A 24,665-nucleotide genomic window follows, 5' to 3' on the forward strand; every position below is an offset into this window, starting at 1 on the left:
AGCCAATCAGCGATCCTTAGGCATCTGGGGACATTTTTCAATTCTCATTCTGTTCTGAGTTGAACTGGAGACTTCTACTCATCTGAACGACACTTTCTTTGTTCAAAACGACGAGCGACAAATTAATCTTTCATTTCTGGTGGGTTTTATTGTAGTTGCTGTAGTTGTAGGACACTGTTTAAATTCCTGGAAAAGACGCCTTGTTAGTATGACAGGGTCACAGATAATTTTCTTGAAAATGAACGGAGAGTAGAATCCACGTATAAATAAACGGACATATTTTATGATGTCCCCTCCTTGACTGACCAGCATCCGCTACTGCCCAAAACCTCGAGATCATTTCGGCAAGAATTGATTACCGGTAATTGAACTACAAAATGTAAAATATTATTGCAACTTTGTGTATTGCATTTATGTAGAATTCAACTCATTAGATGCCGACAACAAAGTACGAGCCTTAAACGAAGGCTCAAAAACCTGTAAAAATGAAGCATTTTGTGGTCCAAGGCACAACTGCAAAGCCTGAGCAATTGTGTGTTCATCAGAATGGTCTTCAATAAATGGGAATTCAACTATTTAATAACATAGGCTTTGGAGTTTATGCAAATCATGTTTGTTTGTGCACACATACAGGCCCTGCTTTATTTCATCCATGTGATGGACCACATTGCTGTCAAGGAATATGTCATGGTTTACTTTCACACCTTGACGGGAGAACACAACCACTTGGACACAGAATTCCTCAAAAACCTCCATGACATTGTCGACATCAAGTAAGTGTTTCGTGTGTCATGCTAATATTATAGGCGATAATTTACAAACTACTCAGGCTATTGTTGTTTTCATTGACGATGATTTTATTTCGTTGATGTCCTTTTTTTCATGGTGACAAAAAAAACAGTGACAGCTACCATATTAATGACAAAATCTTGACAAGACAATGTGTGAGTTTTCGTTCATGAGACGAGACTGGATGAAAATATTGGTGGGTACTTCAAAATGAATGTGTACATCTTGCTGTTTGTTTAAAAGGGAGCATAAATGATAAGGAACACTGAGTCCAGTCAGATAGCCTTGACTCACATGCCCATTCCCGTGCTTTGCTGTGTAAAGTTAGTAGGATGGGGGTTGCCAATCGCTGCTGTCGAAGCAGTGGTGTAAGTATTCCTAGCTTCTAGTATGGCTGACTAAGGTGTGAATCGGTAAATTCAGGTTGAAACCTGTCAATAAAAACACAGCAACTGTAAGGCCAAAGCTGCCATGAAAACAGACACAAACAACATGCACACGTTTTACGTTAGCATGGTCATGCTTCCGTCTCGTGCTTTCTCTCATGCTTTCTCTCTCTATCCTGTCCGTGCCCACACCCGCCAACATAATGATGCGTACAAAAACAATCTATTTTCTAATCCGCTTATCCTTACTAGGGTCGTGGTGCTTAAGCCAATTCCAGCTTTATTAGGGCAGTCGGCAGGGTACACCCTGAACTGGTTGCCAGACAATCGCAGGGCACACATAGACTAACAACCATTCAAGCTCACAATCACAGCGAGGGACAATTAGTGTTCCATAAACCTGCTATGCATGCTTTTGGAATGTACTTTCAAACTTCGTGCCTCTGGTGAATGCTTATCGGGGACCAAACAAGTGAAATTTTGAAGGGGCAAGGACTGGGCTGTAAGGGGGATTAGGGAGTAGTTCCTGGCCCAGCTCGTTGATGGTTTGCACCGTTTGGGCTGCTGTGTGAGGCCTTGCGTTGTCATGATGCAACATGACTCCTTCTGACTGTTGGGACTAGGGACTATGGAAGCTTGTGCACAGATGTTGAAAAGCGTTTGACAGTGCTGTGAGACTGTTGTTTTATACCGAAAAATTCACATTATTCTTTGAATGACCTTTGTTTCTATATATAGGTATATATACAGTATGTATGTACTGTATATATAAAAAAATCCTCGTCTCACCCCGCCCTCGGGTGGTGTCCGTCCCTCATTCAGCTCGGGTCGTAGTATCCTTGCTGTTCCCAACACTGCACATTTCATACAGCTTTATGTCATACATGTAGAGGGGGTGACTGATTGTAGCTCCATTTCTGAGGTGGTATCCATAGCCTGTCTTGGTGATTACTTGGTTTAGGGGGTTCAGTCCTATGCAGAACAGCAGTGGGGAGAGTGCATCACCTTGGTATATGCCACATTTGATGGACACTTGGGTAAGTGACTTGCCATTGGCTTCAAGTGTGGTTTTCCACATCCTCATCGAGTTCGCAACGAAGGCTCTTAGGGTCCGGTTCACCTTTTACAACTCCATGTATTCAGTGATCCATGTATGTGGCATCGAGTCGTAGGCTTTCTTGTAATCAATCCAGGCTGTGCACAGGTTGGTACGTCGGGACCTGCAGTCTTGTGCGACTGTTCTGTCAACCAGGAGCTGATGTTTGGCTCCTCTGGTATCTCTACCAATGCCCTTCTGTGCTTCGCTCATGTATTGATCCATGTGTCCACTTATCTTAGCCGCAACGATGCCTGACACGAGCTTCCATGTTGTGGAGAAACAGGTTATTGGCCGATAGTTGGATGGGACTGCACCCTTTGAGGGATCCTTCATGATCAGGATCGTTCGGCCTTCGGTTAGCCATCCTTTCAGTTAGCAGCTGGTTCATTTGTGCTGCTAGGCGCTCATGGAGTGCTGTGAGTTTCTTTAGCCAGTAAGTGTGGACCATGTCCGGGCCTGGTGCTGTCCAGTTCTTCATATCTGAGACTCTTTCCTGTATGTCTGCCACTGTTATGGTAACCGGGTTCTGTTCAGGGAGGTTGCTGTGCTCCTCTATCAGGGTCACCAGCCATTGTGCACTGCTGTCATGTGCAACCTCCTTGTCCCATATGCCTTTCCAGTACCTTTCAGTTTCCAGTCTTGGTGGGTCAGCTCTGTTGTTAGGACCCTGCCACTGAGCGTACACTTTCGCAGGTTGTGTTGCGAACAGCCTGTTTATTCGTCTGGCCTCATTTCTTTTGTGTACCGCTTTAGGCGGCTGGACATGGCTTGGAGCCTTTGTTTGGCAGTTTCGAGTGCATCAGGTATGGTCATCTGGATGTACCTCTCGGGTATCTGCCTTTTCATCACACTTCTCTGGGCCTCCGTCAATTGACTCACATCTTTCCGAGCCGCCTTGATCTTAGCCTCCAACCGTCTTTTCCATGGTGGGTAACGTATCTCGTGGTTTCCATGGTTGCTCTTATAGCCAAGCATCTCCAGGATCACTGATGCTGAAGCATATATCAGCTCATTGGTTTCCGTGATCGTTACAGTAGGGATCACCCTCAGTGCTGCATTTACACTTTCCATGAGACTTTCAGGTGGTACTTCACATAACCGTTGTAATCGCTTTCAGGTCAGTTGCTGCCTCGCTCAGCATTTCATTCATTGGGGCTGGCCTCCCAATCTCATCATCTGCATTCATTGGGGCTTGCCTCCCAATCTCTGGTATGACCTCCTCCTCTGATCTGGCCGCCTCGGGCCTTTCACCATGGAACCTGCGTTGTACCACATCAATCTCAAGTTGTGACAGTAGTTGCCATTTGTGGATGTTGGAACACTGAGCTACTAGTTGTTTCGTGGTCAACCGTGACTGAGAGAGAATTTCCTACTAAATAAAAAATAACACATTAAATCACTATTGAGATTTTCAGGGGATTGAATTGAAGTGCTGACAGCTTTGTTACATACAGAACTATCAAGTGCCACTTTTCAGCCCAATGGTACCTTCAAATATTAATTATTAATGATTGTAAAATATATGCCGAAAAATAGACAACATTTCAGGGGGAATTTTTGGTGTCGTAACAAGTCTAAGACCTCTAAGAATATTTTGTTGACTGAAACTGGTCTTAGTATCACAAAGCGAGTTGACTAAAATGTGACAAATTTTATTTCCCCTAAAGGCGAAGACTTACACAAAACAGGCTGCCAAAAACAATACTGACTCAGGTGTTTGCATTTTGGATCCAAGGACATCCACTGGATGCCAAATATTAGGATGAGATAAATGTACTAAGCAGATTTAAAAAAGTATTTAGTTGGGTGGCCACTGAACCTAATGGGGACTTAGCTGGAGCAGCTTCCAGTCTTGGGGAAGACTATAAAAGCTTCTGAAATGTTTGTCTGGGTCCATTCTGTGACCTTCATTTGGCTCTCACACCCCCTGCTTGAAGTTCAGTTTTTACACTTTTCTAAAGCCCAGTGCCACAGACAATTCTGTGTTTAGATTTTGGCACAAGTGGAAAGGCTATAAAAAACAAAAGGACAACAACTTCACCAAATTGTCTGGGTTCTGAGAATCTGGAGGTTGTGTTTGGAAGTCTTTCTTAAACCTTTTTGACTTGGCCTGCTGAATATTTTTCAAACTGATAAAGTAAATAATTCTAGTTTCCACCAAGAAATATGTTGTCACAAATTCCAAAATAACTAATCTGTGCTACTTTTGGACGACCTTCTGTTGTGAGCACGGTTGTAGGGTTTCTAAAAGGTCAGCAGTAGACGCATTGCGGTGTTGTTTTTTGACTGGTGGACAAATAATAGCCAATTTAAAACTAACTGGTGTCATTACGCTATCGCGTAACAGTACTTACGCACACTGCCCGTCAAAGCCATTCTCCTAATGTTCTGTGTAAAAGGTACTGACAAAGATTGGGGGAAGAATGCAACCCGATAATTGCCCAGTTTTGTCAGTAGTATTAAAGATGTAACACAGGCGAGATGGCTCCATTCTGACAGTGAATTCCATAATCGTTGGACACACTGGATGTACAATACAATACAATACAATACATGCTGATTTATATAGCGCTTTCACAACAGCGGCAGCTGTAACAAAGCGCTTTACAAAACAGTTAATATAAAGTAAAATAATAAACACAACACATAACATAAAACACGGACAGTCGTGCAGTCCTAACCACTTTTCCGTCACACGCTGTTGTTTGAAGTGGTTTGAGATGAAAGAGGAGAGAATCAAAGTGTCCTTTAACCAGTGGATCAGAGACGTCATGCTCAAAATGTGCACACGTCGGCTACAAGCTAAGTTTCAAAGTCAACAAGAAGCTGTAGCATCCATTGACGAAAAAAGAGATTGGTTCACTTCTCCTGTCCCATGGAAATCCATTTCAATTCCAAGCGGCGACTCACGGTTCCAAATACGCATCGGCGCTCTTCGCCAACGCTCCGCTCTCCTCATCCTCAACTTCAGCGGCCATCCATCCAGCCGCACCAATGCCAACTGTCCAACAGCGCTGACATAGCCACTGAACAAATCGGGGTTGTGAAAAATGCTGCCCATTACTGGCGCAAAAAACACAAGCGTCCCCAGGTCTGTCCAGCACCGACAGTCAATGGCGCCGACATTCCTCCCAATCAAAATCTGTGCTGGTACAGGCGTGCTGCCGAGAAGGCGCAACCACCAAGCACAGATACTGCTCCTTTGACGAATGTCGTGGCCAAAAAGCGCTGAAAACAGTCCATATCAGGTCCACACGATGAAACAACAAACAACATGTGACAAAACAAAAGACAAAAACAGCAAAAAAGAACAAAAAAGCAAGGCTCTTGAAGAGCACTTGCCGAAGGCTGCCTACTCGGGCGCCATCTTGGAAAGAAAAAATATAGGTAGTTTAACACCTGACACTTCTCTCATCTACCCTGTTGTCTTGAAAGCAGTTGTCACGTCAGAGGACGGTGCTAATGTTATCTCATGAACTGCAGTCGAGATCCATAGATGAATATTTTCAGGAATTACTTTTTTTCTCGTTTGTTTTTAATGTTAGAATATTTTAGGAAATTTGGTTTTTTCAAGTGAGTCCCCTATGCCATCTAACCTTTCCACCGGAAACGCTTCATGCATTGCTGTGCATTGTCTGTAATCTGAGTATGGGTTACCGTCTTGCTGTGTCACAGTGGGAACCGTTTCGACACTGGATTCATTTGCTACAAAGTTCCTGAAGAAAGCCAGCTTGTCAAAGTGTCCCTGTTCTGTGTGTACAGATCCAGAATGGGGGTGCACAAAGGCAATCGTGTAGTTACCTCACTATTAAGATACAAAATCGAATCAGAAGTCTAATGCAGCTGTAATAGAGGTTGTGCGGAAAAGCATAGCCCTAGTATATTTGGAATGGTTTTCATAAAATATTAGTTCAGAATTCGAGGGCGGTTTGCAACCTTTGGTGTGCTACTGCCAGGTACTTAAGGACAATTGAAGTTTATTCTTCAGTGGGTGGTCTTTTAAAGCACCTTATAAGTTTAAGAAACACAGGAGGAGGTCAACATTATTTCTCTGCTAACTAGTGAGATCCTTCAATCCATCCAACCAACCACTGTGTGTTTCATTTTACACGCCAGGAGATCTCCCTTCCATAAATACTTCAAACCCACAAAAGAAAGGTTGCAGTGTGGATTTATCTCAGTGCACTGCGGGCTGTAATTCCAACTGTCAACATTTTTTTCTGGCTCCACCGTCAGCGGGAGGGAGCCCGAGCATGGCAGGTTTCAACCCATCTTGCCTGTTCGCTATGCTTCAGATGTCTTCTGGCTCCAGACGACCCGAACCAACAGACATGAACACCTCAAACCATAGTGATTCCAGTTATTACTGGCTGCGTTAGGAGACATGTGAGCTCGACCTTTGTTTGTTTGTTTTTTGTGTCCTGGACTGGAAACAGAAGCCAAGCCATACATTCAGACTTTAATACAATACATGGTGGACATATCCTCACTCAACATTGTGTTTCAGTCTCTGTGCAGTTGACACTGTACAATGGGGCAGAGGTCACCACTGTGGCGTCCATGGGCACCAGGCAGCCCCCAAGGACAACATGAATAGCCCGCAGGACTGTTCTGAAAATAGCCCACTGTAGTGACTTCTATATACATAATTCACCACCAACTGCAAACGTGTGAATGCAATGTTTTCATATGCTTGGCAGAGAGTTCACCACCAATGATACCTTTTATAGTGCTTTTGTACCTCAGGTACTCGAAGCTAACACTCTTTCCTCCTTGACCTACTGATGACACAGTATTAGCAGCAGCGGGGGGGGGGGGGGGGGGGGTCAGTATCTTGTTCAAGAACATTTCAACGTGGTCACCCTCTGGGTAGGGAGGCCAGCACTCTACCACTGAGCCATGCCGCCCCATAAGACGTGGTTTTCAAGGAATCTTGTAGAAATTATAATTTGAAAATGTACACTGGCAGAGATTAAGATAAGATAAGATGAGATATCCTTTCGTTGTCCCACACTGGGGAAATTTACAGCCACCAGGAGCAAGAATGTGGGTATAAAGAAGAAAGAAGAAAAAACAAACACAGTTCAATTAAGTGGAATATAAATACAAAATGGATAAACCGCAGTGGTATTTACAATTGTTTTTCATATCATTTAATTATTATTATTATTATTATTATTGTTGTTACTTTTATTCAGAAGCCTGACAGCAGTCGGTAGGAACGAGCGTCGGTATCTCTCCTTCTTACAGTGCGGGTGTAACAGTCTCTGGCTGAAGGAGCTACCTAGTGCTGTCAGGGCGGGCTGGAGAGGGTGGGAGGGACTGTCCATCATAGATTTTAGCTTTGTTAGCATCCTTCTGTTGCCCACCTCCTCCAGAGTGTCAAGGGAGCAGCCCAGGACAGAACTGGCCTTCCTGACCAGTCGCTCCAGGCCGAGATCCTGCCTGACCAGTAGACAATGCCATAATGAATGGCCGAGGCCACCACCGAGTCATAGAAATTCTTAAGGAGCGACCCCTGAACCCCAAAAGACCTCAGTTTCCTGAGTAGGAAGAGTCTGTCCTTTCCTAATCAGGGTGTCCGTGTTTGTAGACCAGTCCAGTTTGTTGTTCAGAAGAACACCTAGGTACTTGTAGGAGGTCACCCTCTCTATGTACATACCCTGGATGTTCATCGGTGCTGGCGAGGACTGTTCCCTGCAGAAATCTACAACAATTAGCATTATTGTGAGAAATCCTGAACACAATCAGTGTCTTCACATAAATCAGTATTATCGGAAAAATTTCGACATCATCATAATGGCCTATGCAACATATAAAAGTGAATAGATGTCATTATCGAGGTGTATTTTTCAGCTCTTATGCATTTTTCCGAGCCTAATTCATTACTACTAACCAAGTCACGTGTGTAAAATTTAAGAACCCTTCCTTTAAGATTGTCCCTTCTGTATAGCCGTAGCTGTCCATCCCCTCCTCCTCCACCTAATGTAATCTGATGTGCATGTATATGTTGCCTTCTGGAGGTTTATACATTAACCCTTTAATGCACCAAAAATGATAACCTGCAACCTGATAACATGATGAGCTGTCCACTGTAGTGACCGCTGTCTCTGAAAGGGTCAAATACAGGTGTGCAGTTGTTTCCGGTGTCTTCATTAATACTTGTAATGATCACACAAGGTGTTTTTTTTTTTTTTTTACGGACCGTTATTACAGAGCAATAAGCACAAGCCAAGTGTGTGTTAAATCCAAACAATGTCCAAAATTTAGGTTCATTTCACACTTAACAGCTGCAGTTGTTGTGAAAGCAAGAATAAAGATGTATTTATTGTTCTGTATCACATTAATTAAACAAGCTAAAGTGCAACTGCATTAAGTTAGGGAATTGCACATCTACTGTATAGAAAAGTAATTGTGGCGAGTTTACTAGTTCAAACTAGTAGTGGTAGGATAATTCTAATACCCCCCCCGCCCCCCCCCCCCCATTGAAGAGGAGATCGACGCACGGAATCGGTGCCTTCAGTAAGTGAAAGGCAAAGGCCAATGCAGTAAATGTTGAATTTCTGTAATGGCTCTGATGCAGCAATTTTGCTGGATTTTTATGTGAAAGTGCCTGTACTCGCTGGCATGAAAAAAATCTTTAAATTTAGTTTACTTTTATAGCATCTTAATGCATAATGCATCAACATATTTTGATCTTTAGTATGTAATTCTTCAAAAATCTTCATATTTTCTGTCTCATGCATTGTAGGTTTAAGAAGAATTTAAAGGCCTTCTACTTTGTACATCCAACATTTCGCTCAAAGGTAAGACTCACCTCACCACTCAAAATTGTTTCACTGTTTTGTGTTCATTGTTTCATGTTATTAATTTAGTGTTTGAACTGTCTTTATTTTTGTCTGATTTTCAATTTATGTACAACACTTTGTATGCAACTGTGGTTGTTTTTAAAGTCCCCTATAAATAAATTTGAGATCATGTAAGAAAAAATAGAAAACACATTTTAATGTTTTGAGTCGTGAAACTGTACAAAGTTTTGCTATGTCACAGTGATCCATAAATCAGTATGAATAAAAGATGGGGAGATGCAGACTACTGTAAAAGACCCCATAAAAAGCGATTCCATCATATATCTATTTCATGCGTCGTTCACTGTTGAAGGTTTTCTTCTTAAAAGACCAATTGAAGCCTGTCATCCTGCCATGTGGCCTCTCTTGTTAAAACCTGCAGGTGTCTACTTGGTTCTTCACCACCTTCAGCATTTCCAGCATGAAGGACAAGGTGCGGTACCTTGACAACCTGCAGCAGCTCTTTACCTGCATCAGGCCGGAGCAGATTGACATCCCGCCTTTTGTGATGGAGTACGATGCACGGGTCAGTGTGCGCGCGCGCGCACACACACACACGCATACAGTGCTTTAAGGCACCTTTCAGTCTAAGTTAATTAGTATGTTACATGTTCATGTAAAAAAGAAATAATATAAAAACAATCATCTGTTTTACGGTCAAACTGTCGGCCCCATGAAAAAAACGTTTTAACTGTACAGGCTTGGAATATTTCAACATTCCTAAACTAAATAACACTACTAACCCTGAAAAGACACCTGAAAGACACGTAAGAGGAACACATTTGCAGAGTGATACTGTCATCTGTTTTGGGGTGCATTTATTTCTTTTGAAAACGTTTTTTCCTATGAGAGCCATTTTTGGTTTGAATGTTAGCATTATGTGGTGATCCCTCGCTATTTCGCGGTTTGTTTATCGCGGCTTCAGTGCATCGCGGATTTTTTCAATCATATTCATATTTTTTTTTCCATATACATGTAGTACAGTACTGTATATGTTGCTCTATGTGACTCACTGTTGTTTTGCAGCTTCTCGCGGACCGTTTGCGGACTTTAAAAAAATGTTTGGTTTTTTTCCACTAAATTGTCCCTCGGTGTGAGTGCGTGCGCGCTTGGTTGTTCGTCTCTGCGTGCCCTGCATTTGGCTGGCAACCGGTTCAGGGTGTCCCCCGCCAACTGCCCGAAGACTGCTGGGATAGGCTCCCTAGTGAGGATTAAGCAGTTCGGATAATGGATGGATGGATGTTTACTGTATTTTGTTATTCATAAACTAACCTAACTTATACATGTTTAAATCTATTGGTATACAGCATTAAGTCATGTTAATTATTTTAAAATTTAATTCGATGATACAACCACAAAGTCAACCATCTAACTGCGGCCAAGAGTGCCCTGGTGCCAAGTGCAGATATGGACACGCTTATGTTTGAACAATGTGTTCATTATGGACAATGCGTGACGACCACAGAAGTCCAATAACGAAACAATACTCAAGTTCTGATCGGGGGGCCGTTCCTCCCAATTACGCCCTTCCAGGTCTCATTGTCATTGCCTACGTGAGCAATTAAGTCCCCCAGTAGAACAAGGGAGTCCCCAGCAGGAATACTCTCCAGCACACCCTCCAAGGACTCCAAAAAGGGTGGGTAAGCTGAACTGCTGTTGGGTGCGTATGCACAAACACAGTCAGGACCCGTCCCCTCACCCGAAGGCGGGGGGAGGCAACCCTCTCGTCTACCGGTGTGAACCTCAATGTACAGGCACTGAGCCGGGGTGTAATGAGTATGCCAACACCTGCCTCTCACCATGGGCAACTCCAGAGTGGAAGAGCCGATTTGAGAACATTAAATGAAATGAATGGTATATTGCTTTTTATGTTTTCTTGTAACACAACCACAGAAGGGTAGCAGTGATGGCAAAAAAGGAAATACAGTAATCCCTCATTTATCGCGGTGAATGGGGACCAAAACTACCCGCGATAAAAGAAAATCCGCGAAGTAGCAACCCCCCCATAGGTACTGTACATGTACATGTGTATAAGTATAAAAAATATTTATAAGGCCAAATTTAATGGTATACAGGCATGTAGAAATAAATATGATCATAATTAACATTACTTAATGCTGTATACTAATAGATTTGAAAAATGTATAAGTTAGGTTTGTGTATGAATAACAAAATACAGTAAACATATACATGTCGGACTCTATATGTTGCACTAAGTGACTCTCTGTTGTTTTGCTGACTTTCGCTGCTTCTCGCTGACTTTCTGCTGACTTAAATTGTTTTTGTTTTTTTTTAATGAATATGTTTGAAAAAAATCTGCGATGCACTGAAGCTGCGATAAACGAACCGCAAAATAGCGCAAGATCACTGTATATATACCTGTATTTTCCTCACTATAGGGCGCACCAAAAAGTCTTCCATGATCTTAAAAGCTCACCGAGCGCCTTAAAATCCTGTGCTTGTGTATGGTCATTCCGGTAATATGTTGAATCCAAAATGGCTCCTTGCTGGAGACATGCTTCCAATGTTATAACTTGCTGTTGGTTCAGTGAACTGTGTCCCTGCTTTATTAAATAGGTTTTTGTTGTGGCTCTGAAAAAAGGAGAGCTGTGGTGGTGTGTGTTTTTTTTTTAAGTCTCAACAAATGCAAATCCGTCTCCGTGCCTTCTCTTCTTGCGTTCCACTCGAGAGGTGTTCATGGCCGCCTGCAAAAAAACCTGAATTAATGATTACTTCAATGAAACTATGAAGCAAATCAAGCGAGGAAATCACAAAATAAATTCTGTAGGGGTATATAGAATTTATTTTTTAATTTCCTCAGTTGATTTTCTGTTTTGATGCAATATTTTCAATTTTCGTAGTTTCATTTCAGTACAGTAATAGTTAATTTATGTTTTTCAGAGGCGGTCATGAGGCCTCTCAAGTTGAATTGAAGGAGCATAGCACCATCTACTGGAGGCATTGTAGATTGCGCCTTATAATGCGATGCGTCCAATGTATGAAAAAAATTGCAAAATAGCCATTCATTGAAGGTGCGCCTCATAATACACTGTGCCTTTTAGTGCGGAAAATACGGTATACAGACTTTCTACCATAGGCATCACCAACACCCCTCTACGTTGGTTCCACTCATATCTCACTGGCCGCTCTCAGTTCATTCAACTTAATTATTTTATTTCACAATCCCTCCCCGTCTCTTCTGGTGTTCCCCAGGGTTCTGTCCTAGGTCCGCTCCTTTTCATTATCTACCTCCTTCCGCTCTGAAACATTTTTCGCAAATTTGGCTTACACTTTCACTGCTTTGTGGATGACACCCAGCACTACCTCTCCAGCAAACCCGAAGCTTCTCTCCCACCCTCATCCCTCTCTCAGAAATCAAATCTTGGTTCACCCATAATTTCCTCAAGCTTAACAGCAATAAAAAAAACTCCTACTCGTCTGTACCAAATCTACTCTAAATAGAGCCGACAGTTTTTCCCTCATAATTGATAATGCCACTATATCTCCTTCCCCCCAGGTGAAGAGTCTGGGTGTCATCCTTGACAGTTCACTATCCTTTCACTCCCACATCAATAACATTACCCGGTCCGCTCATTTCCACCTTCGCAATATAAACCGCCTCCGTCCCTCACTCACTCCTCACACCACTACTATCCTTGGCCACTTCCCGTATCGACTACTGTAACTCACTTCTCTTCGGTGTCCATCAAAAATTCCTCCATAAACTTGAACTTGTTCAGCATTCAGCAGCCCGGATCATCACGAGAATCTCCTCCTTCCATCATATCACCCCCCCCATCCTTCGACAGCTCCACTGGCTTCCTGTCAAATTTAGAATCAACTTCAAATTACTTCTCTATACATTCAAAGCCATCCATAACCCCTATCTGTCAGATCTTCAAATTTCCATTCCCTCTCGCTCACTCAGGTCCTCATCCTCCCTCCACCTTTTTCTACCCTCTGCCTGTCTCGCTACAATGGGGTGCAGAGCCTTCAGTCGCTCTGCCCCCAAACTCTGGAACTCACTTCCTCCCAACATTCGTAATATTGACTCTCTTTCCATATTCAAAACCCACCTATTCAGACTTGCCTATCCACCTTAAATCTTTCTTTCTTTGTTTATTATTTTATCTGTGGTTTTATTATTGCTCTTGGTTGTACAGTGTCCTTGAGTGTTGTGAAAGGCGCTTGCAAATGGAATGTATTATTATTATTATTACATATTCTGTCTGAATATTTCAGACCCAATCTTAAGACTTCAATGGGTCTCCCTTCACAAAAAAATCCTGCTTATTTGGTAGATTCACCTACCCCCTGCTGAATCCTGTCGGCGTAGTCCCACCATACCCCCTATTCTTAGCTCTTTGCTGCCGAACAGAAGTCGAAAATCATGAGTCTGTGGTGGGGCAATTTCATGAGTTTTCTCTTGTGTCCTTGTAGATACCTTGAAGCAATCCGTTTTTCACTTAAATTTAATCAAATTTGTTATCTCGGTTTCACCTCTTCCTGAAAAAAGCAATGAATTGACAATAAGTCAATTTGTACATGTGGGTGGTGTTTTTGTGAGTGTATGAGATAGATTGTGTGTCATAGATAACACATCAATAACTTTAAATGCAATTCCAGGGCTCAAGTGTGTGAAGAGCCAGCTTTGCTCTTCCAGTTGCTCTCACTGAAGTACAGCACCCCGTGAGGAGGAAACTTTCAATGGTGTGTGAATTGCCTAGATCCAGGCCGGCAGCTAACAAACAAATCATGTTTGCATCTGATTCTGGTTCAAGAAGGTTGGCTTCATCCTTGACATTGGCGCCCAGCAATCTTGAGCTTGTCATGTTACTTGGACCCGAGTAAGGGTCCATAAAAACCATTTTCAATGGCTTTCAATGGTGAGAAGGCGCTGCATAAAACATAATGTGAAACTCATGCAAAGAAGAAATGCCAGCGTTTGTGTCCCTAAACCCATAAAAGGCTTACACCGTGTGCCAAATGTTTATGGATTTAAATGAAATAAAATTCAAGTCTTAGCTTTTCTGGGAAAGTTTGATACACTATTGTTTTGATTAAAAGTGTGGCCCCTCTAGCATTTAAGGTGCCCCTCTAGCATTTAAGGTGCCCATCCCTGTTGTATACAATAGCTGCGCAAACTATGCCAATGAGAGCGCCACTGCCCCCTAACGCAGTGGAGGTGCAACTGCATGTTATTTTAGGACAGTAAAAAACTAAAGCATGTTCCCCGAGGTCAACACCCCCCCACCCCCACCCCAGGGTCACCCCACTCTTTGAGAAACGCTGTGCTTGTGCAACATTGCATTCCTGGCTCCTTGGAACATTTAATTTTGTTTTGTTCAAGCACTGGGTCTGCCATACAAAAATTCTCTTTTAGAACTGAACTCCACTGTACTTGTCTAATTAAGCACAGGCAGTTGGAAGAAATGTGGTGGTTTAGTGATCAATGTGCAGAGAAGTCTCGATCGTCGCAGAGCTTCCATCATACAACATTTGTCACAAAACGTGATTAGCAACGTGAGAGAGGAACAGCTGAACTCCAAAGTCTGTATGGCATGGAAGTTTCCACCGATAAAGACCACTCATAAAGCAGGTCAAATTTTGTGGTTGATGAGGGCCAATGGGAAGTCAGACAGACAAATTTGCACTTCAGGTCAGTGTTCCCTCTGAGCTACGTGCGTGAGCATTTGTGCACTGCTCTCAGCGCACAGTGAATGTAAGCAGCACATTAAAAAAAAAAAAATTCAACCCCAGCTGGACAGTGAAACTCCTCTACAAGGAAGTCATGTTTGCGGCAAGAAATTTTTCACAACAGGGTTTTTTTCACTGTAGCAAATTTTATCTCAGATGTAAGCACACACATACACGTATATGTACACACACTCACAAACGTATGTGTACTCTATTTTTATTCCAAGAGTGCATAAGTATGAGCACACACTTACAGTATTTGACACTTCATATTGTCAGTGTAGAAAGAAAAAAAGGGAAAGAAATTGCAAAATTACGATCAGCATTCACTTTCACTTACATCAATTTCTTGGATAATGTCTTTTTTTTTGCTTGCTCCGTCTTTCATTTCGATCACTTACCCTCTCTTCCAGCATCAGAGCTCTTTTTGTCTTAGCTGCTTGACATCCAAGGCCAGGCCCGTTTTGTAGCCATTTTAGCAATGCCACATCCATCCTCGTCTGAATCTAACAATAACAAATACTTCCTGGCATGCAATGAACTTTTAAGCCAGCCACGGGACGCTTCGTAGTCCTCGATGGCCATAGTTAGCTCTCGAAGGCTAAACACCTGATGCTCACTGGAGCGCTTCTCTCTCATTAGCGCTCCAGTTAGCGTAAGGTTTTTGCCTTCGAGAGCTAGCTATGGCGATTGTCAGAGATTTTCTCGGACAAAGTTAAAGAAATGACTCGGCACACAGGAAAATTGTCTTCAATATCGGCGGGAGTGGATCGGCAGGAGCGGATCTCTGAGAGCGAACGACGGTTTAGTTACTCCGATGATACACACTCGGCTCCCTCTCTCCGCCGGTTCGAACTTTTATTGCAAAATACAAGAAAGACACTACCCCAGAGATTTGCATACCGCGTCCCCCGGTCCAGCCCCTCGGTAGTGATCTGATCTACCCAAATACACAAGTCACAGACTTTGCTGATGACTAATGTGCACCTGGGCGCGACAGCTGTTCCCAAACTGTCTTTTGGTATTCAACAACTCTCTGTTCCCAATTTGTTTATTCCCACTCTGTCATTGAATCTCGCCTACTTCCATCTGTTCGCCCCCCTTGCTTTGACGTGATTACTCAAGAAAAGGCCCTCCGCCGACACCTCTGCGCTGAGCATGTCCAGACATGCACAAATTAACCGAAACTTTAAACATGATGCAATTCTGTTCATAGATTTCTCTATCAGCCATCAAGACTACGAAGCGTCCCATGGCTGTTTTTAGCATGATAACAAGTAAAGCATTCGATAGAAACGTTCGATTATTTGAATGTCCGTCGAGCCATAAGCAATTTAGCATTAGCAGCTAATCGGATGCTACGGATCTAGCTTCAGTATCAGCTTCAGTATATAGACAGTGAGGTCCCTCTTGGCCAATCGGAGGCCAGGATGATGCTCGGTAAGCCATTGGCAGAGCAGCTATGAGTATGTTAAGTCCAGGAAACTCGCAGCTGTGACCGAAATAAACATTGTTCACTATGTAAACCAGGGTGGTGGTTGCTGCTGCCGTTTCCGAGCAAAACAGTAGAGGTCACTGTTGGATTAGACTTTGTTGTAGTGAATGTCTTTGCAAGGCTGGAGCAGAGAAAATTATTTTGTATAACGCAACCGAGGGGGTTTTGTCGTATGGGGGGCAGGAGAATGGGAATTCTGTTAATGCATGAAGATTTTTTTCACATAAGGGGGGATTTTCGTTTTCGATTTTTGTAGGTTTCGTTCTAGAGGAGTTTTACTGTATTTACATTTTGTATTTTCATATTCTCCTGATATAAAGAAATTGAAAAGTTTATTTATCAGATGTGGTTGATGGACCATAATGGAAAATGGAACCAAAAAAAAAAAGACAAATGCAAGGCAAGTGCACGTCATCTAACATTGCTCTCTGCCGAAGCGTGGTAATTGGCAGTTTTGAGCTGCCTTTGTCATCAATGGATAAGACGCAAATGATCACACTTTGGGTGGCTCAATGAAACTTAGTCAGGTATTTTGTCCCACACTTCATGAGCAAATTGGTGGCTAATTAGAGGACACACCTCGGTTGAACATCTCCCAAACGTCACATTCTTTTCAGTCTTCAATCGAGGAAGTGCTTCTCAATTTTTTTTTCTTTTTGTTACACTCCTCAAGGAAGTAAGACTAAACATTTTCCGACAACTAATCCCGCAGCTCTCTACCCTGACTATAAATAGTATCACTTCTGCGGTAAATTTTTAAGTACAGCTCTGTACTTCATCCTTATTAACATAACAAAAAAGAGAAATGTAGGTAGTGTACACTAAAGAATAACTTTAGTATTGTTTTTATCTTTTTTTATTTTTATTTTGTCTGCAATCAAAGATTGAAAGTGCATCAATTTGCCTGAAATTCAAACAAAAGATAAATCCGGATTTAAAATCTAAATATTTATTCGCTGACCAATTGAACCATTGTACTGAATACCGAAAAATAAAATGTGATCAACCAATCTTAATGAATTCAAATTGATCAGCAACATTAACTCAGGCACACAAATTTTAAAACGCATTAACCAACAAAGCACAAATGAGTAAAACAAACTATTTTTCTTGATTTTATTCTTGTTCTTCAACAAAAAAAAGCATGTTCCTATTGGTCACGCAAGGGTTGCACGGGGGAGGGCGCCCAACTATTGGAGAAGGACTGATCTCTGGGTGGGCGGCCCGGTAGTCCAGTGGTAAGCACGTCGGCTTCACAGTGCAGAGGTACCGGGTTCGATTCCAGCTCCGGCCTCCCTGTGTGGAGTTTGCATGTTCTCCCCGGGCGTGGGTTTTCTCCGGGTGCTCCGGTTTCCTCCCACATTCCAAAAACATGCGTGGTAGGCTGATTGAACACTCCAAATTGTCCCTAGGTGTGAGTGTGAGCGTGGATGGTTGTTCGTCTATGTGTGCCCTGCGATTGGCTGGCAACCGATTCAGGGTGTCCCCCGCCTACTGCCCGGAGACGGCTGGGATGGGCTCCAGCACCCCCCGCGACCCGAGTGAGGATCAAGCGGTACGGAAGATGAATGAATGAATGAATGATCTCTGGGTACCATCATAGTCAGACCTGTCCCCCCCACCCCCGTAATTCTAATGAACCACAATTCAAACGCAATGTCTGATTTTCATTAGCGAATTATCTTCTTTTGTTATACATATATTTTTCTTTCTACTTATGTCCTTTCTTTTTTAATCTCTCTTTCATTAAGCGAGGTGGTACAGCATGTGTAGTTCCTTGATATGAGACTCGTTTTTGGGGATCGACTTTGACAGTCATCCATAGAACACCTCCTCCCCCCTCGCCACGAGTCTCACAGAGGAGTCCTTTGAAGTCCTAGTTCTTGCAAACTTAGCAGATTCTTCAGCCTTGCACTTGGTTTTTACCAGAGGAGAGAGACACTGAATTGTTTTTTTTTCTTCTTTCATTTATAACCCTGGTTTCTGTTCTCTCAATTACAGGTGAACAGACGTTCCCAGTCTTCCGGCCTGTGACGGCTGACCAAGTACAGTCTAAATCAGTTTTGGAAGCCATTTTACAAATATTTTGCGCTCGACTGCCACCTCAATCCACCTGTGGGACTGATCTACATTGTGCAGAGACATACACATGAATTCTATCGTCCATCTGTTGGTGGTGCTTGTATGGCGTCCGCATCCTGGAAACACACCAGAGGGCCAATATCTCATCTGACTCGGAAGTTGCCAGCTTGATGGCTGGGTGGGTGGTCATCATGCAGGAAGAAGACGTCAGCGATCTGGTGCTACGTGACATTGAGAATGTGTCATATCAGGTTTTCAGTCGGAATGCCCACAAGCCTATCAGTCTGCGAACTCTAAACAGCCGATGTCAGGGAATGAGAATCAAAAGTTTGACTGACTTCTGTTGCGATCAATGCAGTTCTCACTCAAAGATTCATTTTGTAGCATGTTAATGATCGTTTCCATTCCAATCATGGAAAAAAATCACAAATTGTCACCAAGCTTTCAGTCTAATCTGACTTTTTTTTAATATATATATCATATGACCTCAAATGCAAGCTTTTCTTCAACATCTGTAAGGTTAGTCCAGCGAATAAGACAAATGTTCCATGTTTTTAAGACCCTTCCAGCTTGGATAGCCAGATGAGAAATGTAAAGTCAGCTAACTTGTAGCGAATTGTTCAAAAACGTAAGTCACCGTTGAAAACGCTTCTACTACTTCCAGCTTCAGCGTTATTTTGCCAGAGCAGAGTCAGGCCAAGCGGCGCCTTTTGTGTCGAGGCATCAAACTCCGATGACAGATTTATGGCAAATATGTTCTTTGTTTGGGATTCACAAGTCGAAATTCTTGTCATCGCTTTATCGTTAGTACTCTAGTGGTTTCCAAGCTGCCTGATTGTCCTCTGAACCGCTTTGGTTTTGCTCCTCCTATTCCACCAATTTGGCGACGCTTTGCTTTAAGACTTTACACTTGAAAGGAAATTGTCTTTAGTTTCCATTGACAGTGACACTTTGATTTGCTCACTTTTTTGGGTGTTTTGCACACACACACACACACACACACACACACACACACACACACACACACAGAGGCACTTTTCTTTTTCTTCCAGTCGGCAATGGAGAGGGTGTGTTTGTTTAATAGCAAATCAAAAACACCAAAGTACTTTAATACATTCCGCTGTTTTATGGTCTGTGTGACAACAAAGTCGCCAACACAACTCTTTAGAAATGGATAGCGGTCACATGACCTCACACTGCTTTCAGCTCGACACTTGAGACTGAATTCAAAGGTTGTGTTTTTTCACTGGAGGTTTACCAAAGCAAACCTGACGAGATTTTTAAGTTTTCCTCAACAATGTGAAAGAGTGAATAAAATCTGTTGGAGGTCTTGGTCATTTTTTCCCTCTACCCCCCACATACAATAGTTTAGAACTGATTATGAGCCAAATCGCCTTCTTGCAAATGTATCTTTTAAAATATTTCCTTTCATTTTACTTCAACTGTTAATTGTCAACTTTTTTTATACTCTGATTAAAATGATCTGCTCGAATTTTCATTTTTGTTTTCTTGTGTGACGTTGGAGACCGGCTGATATTTCAAAAGACCCCAAATGTGGAAGATATTGGTTTCTATTGTTGTTTTGCGAGTGGTTTCCACCGGGATGGAGACTTGAGTCGGTGTAAAAGGGGCTCTCCACGACCTCCTCGGACCGAAAATTGCTGGATCGATTTCTGTGTCTGCCCTTGTGAAGTACCAATGCTGTTCGTACATAAAAGTGACGCTGCAAATGGTGGCAATGTGTCGGCTTTCCAGGCAGCCTGAAGAAAAGGTTTCACGTAAGTGGCAAATGTGTCCAATGGCATGATATGAGATCCTTCGCAAGAAGCTCTGAAAATACTCGCGAATGAAAATGCCAGCATGCTTTCCAAGTTCCGCGCTCGTTTGATGTTTGATGTCAGAGCGCTTCGAGCCAGACCAAGATCACTTTTGGATGAACTTTGCGGCAATGGGTTCACACGTTTTTTATCGTTTCAGGCTGTGATGTCACCCCTGAGGTGGACCGCCACTTGATCCTGAAAGATTCACATCACCCATGCGGGCTGTAAAATTTGTGGAAGCTTGTCAAAGGAGACTGGATGTTTCATCCACCAGAAGCGAAAAGTTCACCTTGACAAAGACGGAGATGTGCGCAAAAAGACTACATTGTAACAATTTCATAATTTCAGTCGCTTTAACGCGTAAGTAATGTCGTTCGAGGTTCAGCTACTGCAGCTCGTAAACTACTTAGAGAAAGCAGGACTTTGCCCAGATGAAGAGATCAACCGTAGTCACCCACATGAAAGTAAAATGTTCCGATTGTGGAGTTTTCATGAAACATCAATTCCATAAGAAATCCATTTGGAAAACATGGCATACATTGATTGTGAAGTTGACTAGTCACGAATCGACCTGGTCACGAATCGAAGTCATCGCCAGTGACGTGTGTGCGCAGTTAATATCGCCAGGTTACTTACTTACAAGGAGCGCGTGGTTTTACATTCACTTTTTCATGAGAGCGGTTAAATCTCATCTCATAACTGAATGCTTCATTAGGACATGCTGATAATTGAGAGATGACCAGGTTGCCAAGCAGCACAGTGCACACGTGGCTCATTAAATACATCCATCCATTATCTGAACCGCTTTGTCCTCACAAGGACCGAAGGGGCTTTAAAAAACAAAAACAAAAAACTAGCACACATCCAGTGACTGTCCTTCTTTGTGGGCATGATTTGCGTTTCAGCATGTGTGTGTGTGTGGGGGGGGGGGGGTGATTATCTTTTTTCTTTTTTTACAACTAATTACAGCTATCATGTCGTCATCTGACCTTCATCGTATTGTCGTATGGACACATACAGCAGTCGGTGAGCACATATGGGCCAGGTGTACTGTAAGCGCAGTTAATATTCAAATTGTGCGTCATGGTACAGTGGTCAACAATGATACTTGTTCTGCCTACAGTAAAGTTTCGGGTCATTGTGTTTGGAATATTCATTTAGTTATCGCGGCGCATTGTGGGTAGTAGACGCCGTGTTTCATCAGACGAGTCGTTACAGAAAGCCTGACCGTGGTCGTTGCAAGTCACTTGCAACTGGTCCTCCTGAGTTATATTCTTTCGTTTCACCTTCGAAAGCAATGGCTGCAAGTCTGCTCGTGTTTAGAATTATTTAGAAATGTGTTTCGGAGATCGTTTTCCCTCAATTGTTGTCATTGAAACTCGCTAGCTCAGAGTACTGCTAACGACGTAATGACGATACTAAATCGGTGCTAACAAGCTAATTAGCATGCGAACGTATTGCGAAAACGCATTGTTTATCATTGTTTGTCACACTTTGAGCTGCATTTATGTCTTTTGCTTAACACCAGACGAATTGTATTGTATTTATTTAATGGATGTTCATGCATGTTTTAAATCTATTCATTTCAGTATAACTCTACATTTCATTGAGCTGATAACACAGTTGTTCACTGTACTCCGTCAAGAAGACCGCAATAAGGAGCAAGACGCTCAGTTTCCTAGCTCATGAATAAATGAGTTTGGCTTGCTGTTGACCTGCGTTAACATACCTGGAGTATCTAACACGCACACGAACAATACAATACTGTTTACACTTGAAAACACAGTCGTGTTTTTTTACAAATAAAACTAACTTTATGTGTGAAGAAATATTTTTCTGAGGTTGGAGTTGATGTGGAAAAAAGGGAAATGATAAAAGCTGTGTAAAAAGCTTCTCAACACAACCAAGGAGAAACATTTTAGTTTGATTTTAGAATTTTAAGAAGTCCTTCAAAACGTTCAATACCATTGTTTTCCACCACTTTGTAATCCATCCATCTATCCATTTTCTGATCCGCTTACCCTGAAGGGGTGTGGGGTGTGCTGGAGCCCCTCCCTGCAAAATTTAAAACAGGGTTGACATATACGCATCTGTTCATTTTTCTCTTGCGTTCTCGTACTTTCAAAGTTAGGCAGGACTAATCTAAAACTTTTGTTGAGCCTTGGCATAGCTTGAAGCTTTTTGCTTTACTTTCATCTGGAACCAATGAACTAAAGGGTTCCCAGCGTCAATGATTGGACCAGTTTGAGCAACAAATCAGCTGTGGGGATCCCAGCGTGTCGACACCTCACAGATCATTGATGCAACCCAAGATGTCAAATCAAACGCAGACTCAGAAAGTTAAGAACAGCAAACAGAACTTGATCATGTGCGGAAGCCTTCAAGAGAACTCGAGCGTTCGCATCAGCGACCGGGCCTCATTGCCACATGGCAACTTGGTCAAAAAAACAAAACAAAAAAAGGACTTTGTTATTCAGCAGCAAGCAGAAAATGTGCCAACTCTGACCATGTTTGAAAGTGACAATGATGATGCATGAATGAGAATGCAATTTGTTTCTGGTTGCTGATTTTTGACCCCATTACCAGGGGTGTCAAAGTCAAATGGGGGACAGATAAAAAATTAAGCTGCAAGCCGAGGGCCGGACTGATCGAATGTTCATTGAAAAATTTAAAAATAACCACATATAGTTTATTGAACCAAACTTAATTGACTGAAAACCTGACAAATACATTCCAATATTATCAGATAAATAAAGCAACATTTTCTTATGGCTCTGTCAGTAAAATTTTCAACAGGCAGAAAAAAATTTCCTTTGTATAAAAATACCCATAACATGAATGAAAGAAGCCGGTATTATTGAAGGTGCCATCAAAAGCCCATATTTTCTCTTTTAGCAAAAGTAGGCTAAATTTACTTACAAGAAAATCAAATAATAGCAATTTTCGATCATTTACTCATATAAAATATTTTTAAAACATAATTGGATTTAAATACAATAAAATAAAGTGCAAAAATTTATTAACCAAAAAACAACACTTCCTTCAAGGAGAAGTAACATGCAGTGAAAGCAAATTTGCAAGTCACTGTTCCGTTGATTACCGATGTCTGGTAATTCTTGTGCATACTGAAGGATTTTTTTTGCCATTTGCATTGCTTCCTTGCTGGATGGTGGCTGGATGATGTCTTGTTTTTTATAGTTAAAATCTTTTGCAATTACAGTAAAACGCACGCCAATAAAAAGTCGCTTACACGTCCAAGTTTCCAAGTTCTTCGTCTTCGTTTCGAATTTGATGAATGAAAACAGCGAAGCGAACACGTTTCCTCGGTCATGTCGAGTGGGTGCTGCTTTTAAGAGAGTGCCGCGTTCTCCAGGACATAAGTGAATAAAGTTAAAACTTAAAATCATTCAAAATTACAGTAAAACGCACAACAATAAAATCTCACATGCACGTCGTCGTTTAGAATGTGATGATCGAAAAACGCGAAGTGAAAACTTTTTTCAGCGTTGTGTCTTTTCCGTCGCATCGGGTGGGCGTTACGTGTATTTAAGCTTCTGCAGAATTACACCTCCATCCGGGTTACAGGCAGTGGAATTTCCGCTTACGCAAGTTCCGGTAGCACGTAATATCGTAGTCAAAATGTTAATGCATAGGTTTTTATTGGGGGTGAAGGATATTCCTTTCCATAGAATTCAGTGGATGGGAATATTTACTGTAGTACTGTATTTTGAATGAGAGTATATTGCCATAGGATAACTGTGGGTGGCGGTGGTAATTTGACACCGCATCTATTTAATATATGTGTCCTTGGGTGTCTTGAAAGGCGCTTAAAAATAAAATGTATTATTATTATTATTTCTGTGTGGTGGCCCAATGGTCAACTTGTTAGCACGTCGACCTCACAGTGCGGAGATGCAGGGTCAAGTTCAAGGTCAAGGTCATCATTATTGTCAATTATGCTTTATGTATGAAATGCAGCATAAATGAAATTTCTTCCGCTCAATCCTTAGTGCAAATATGCATGAAAACATGCTGTGCATTAAACGCACACAGCTAAGAAACGATAGCAGCTACTCTGTATAAAAAAGACATAATATGTAATCTGAACAGTATAAACAAACGTACGGCCCGTGGGCTGGTTCCGCCCGCAAGGACGTTCAATCAGGGCCGCAGGATAATTTAAAAGTGAAAAAAATGCATAAAAGACACATAATTAATATTTTAGTAACGTGCAATTCATTGAGTATCCGCTAGTATCAGCAAACAACTGATCGCTTTTGATCAGCGAAGAAGACAACAGCAGCCTCAGTCCGTCACTGAGACAGACCCATGACAGCAGACGCTCTCCTTAGTTTGTAAGGTGCAGGCAGGGATTGCATTTAGATTTTATGTGCACGTGTAAATGGTTTAAAACTTACTTTCTTTATAAATCTCGTTTAATCTTAAAGT

The 24,665-nt window shown here is 42.1% G+C and overlaps 1 protein-coding gene and 1 long non-coding RNA gene across 4 annotated transcripts in view; one reads left to right on the plus strand and one right to left on the minus strand.

The window, feature by feature from the left end:
• gdap2 (ganglioside induced differentiation associated protein 2) overlaps positions 1 to 19,888 on the plus strand; it is a 40,402-nt gene extending 20,514 nt beyond the window's left edge. For 2 of the 3 annotated variants that reach the window (XM_052083033.1, XM_052083032.1), the window contains exons 11-14: positions 634 to 773; positions 9,026 to 9,080; positions 9,505 to 9,648; positions 18,316 to 19,888. In XM_052083033.1, the coding sequence (XP_051938993.1) occupies positions 634 to 773; positions 9,026 to 9,080; positions 9,505 to 9,648; positions 18,316 to 18,348 (372 nt within the window). In that variant the 3' untranslated portion in view covers positions 18,349 to 19,888. Of the gene's footprint in view, positions 1 to 633; positions 774 to 9,025; positions 9,081 to 9,435; positions 9,649 to 18,315 lie in introns of those variants that run through there. The other variant, XM_052083034.1, reaches the window with a different exon arrangement.
• Positions 19,407 to 23,761, minus strand: LOC127612153 (uncharacterized). Its single transcript, XR_007965612.1, has 2 exons — positions 23,467 to 23,761; positions 19,407 to 22,271 (listed from the first exon to the last, which is right to left on the minus strand). It is a non-coding gene; the product is annotated as an uncharacterized LOC127612153 (long non-coding RNA).
• Between the last annotated feature and the right edge of the window lie 904 nt (positions 23,762 to 24,665).

This window comes from Hippocampus zosterae, chromosome 12 (assembly GCF_025434085.1).
Source record: "Hippocampus zosterae strain Florida chromosome 12, ASM2543408v3, whole genome shotgun sequence".
NCBI lineage: Eukaryota > Metazoa > Chordata > Actinopteri > Syngnathiformes > Syngnathidae > Hippocampus > Hippocampus zosterae.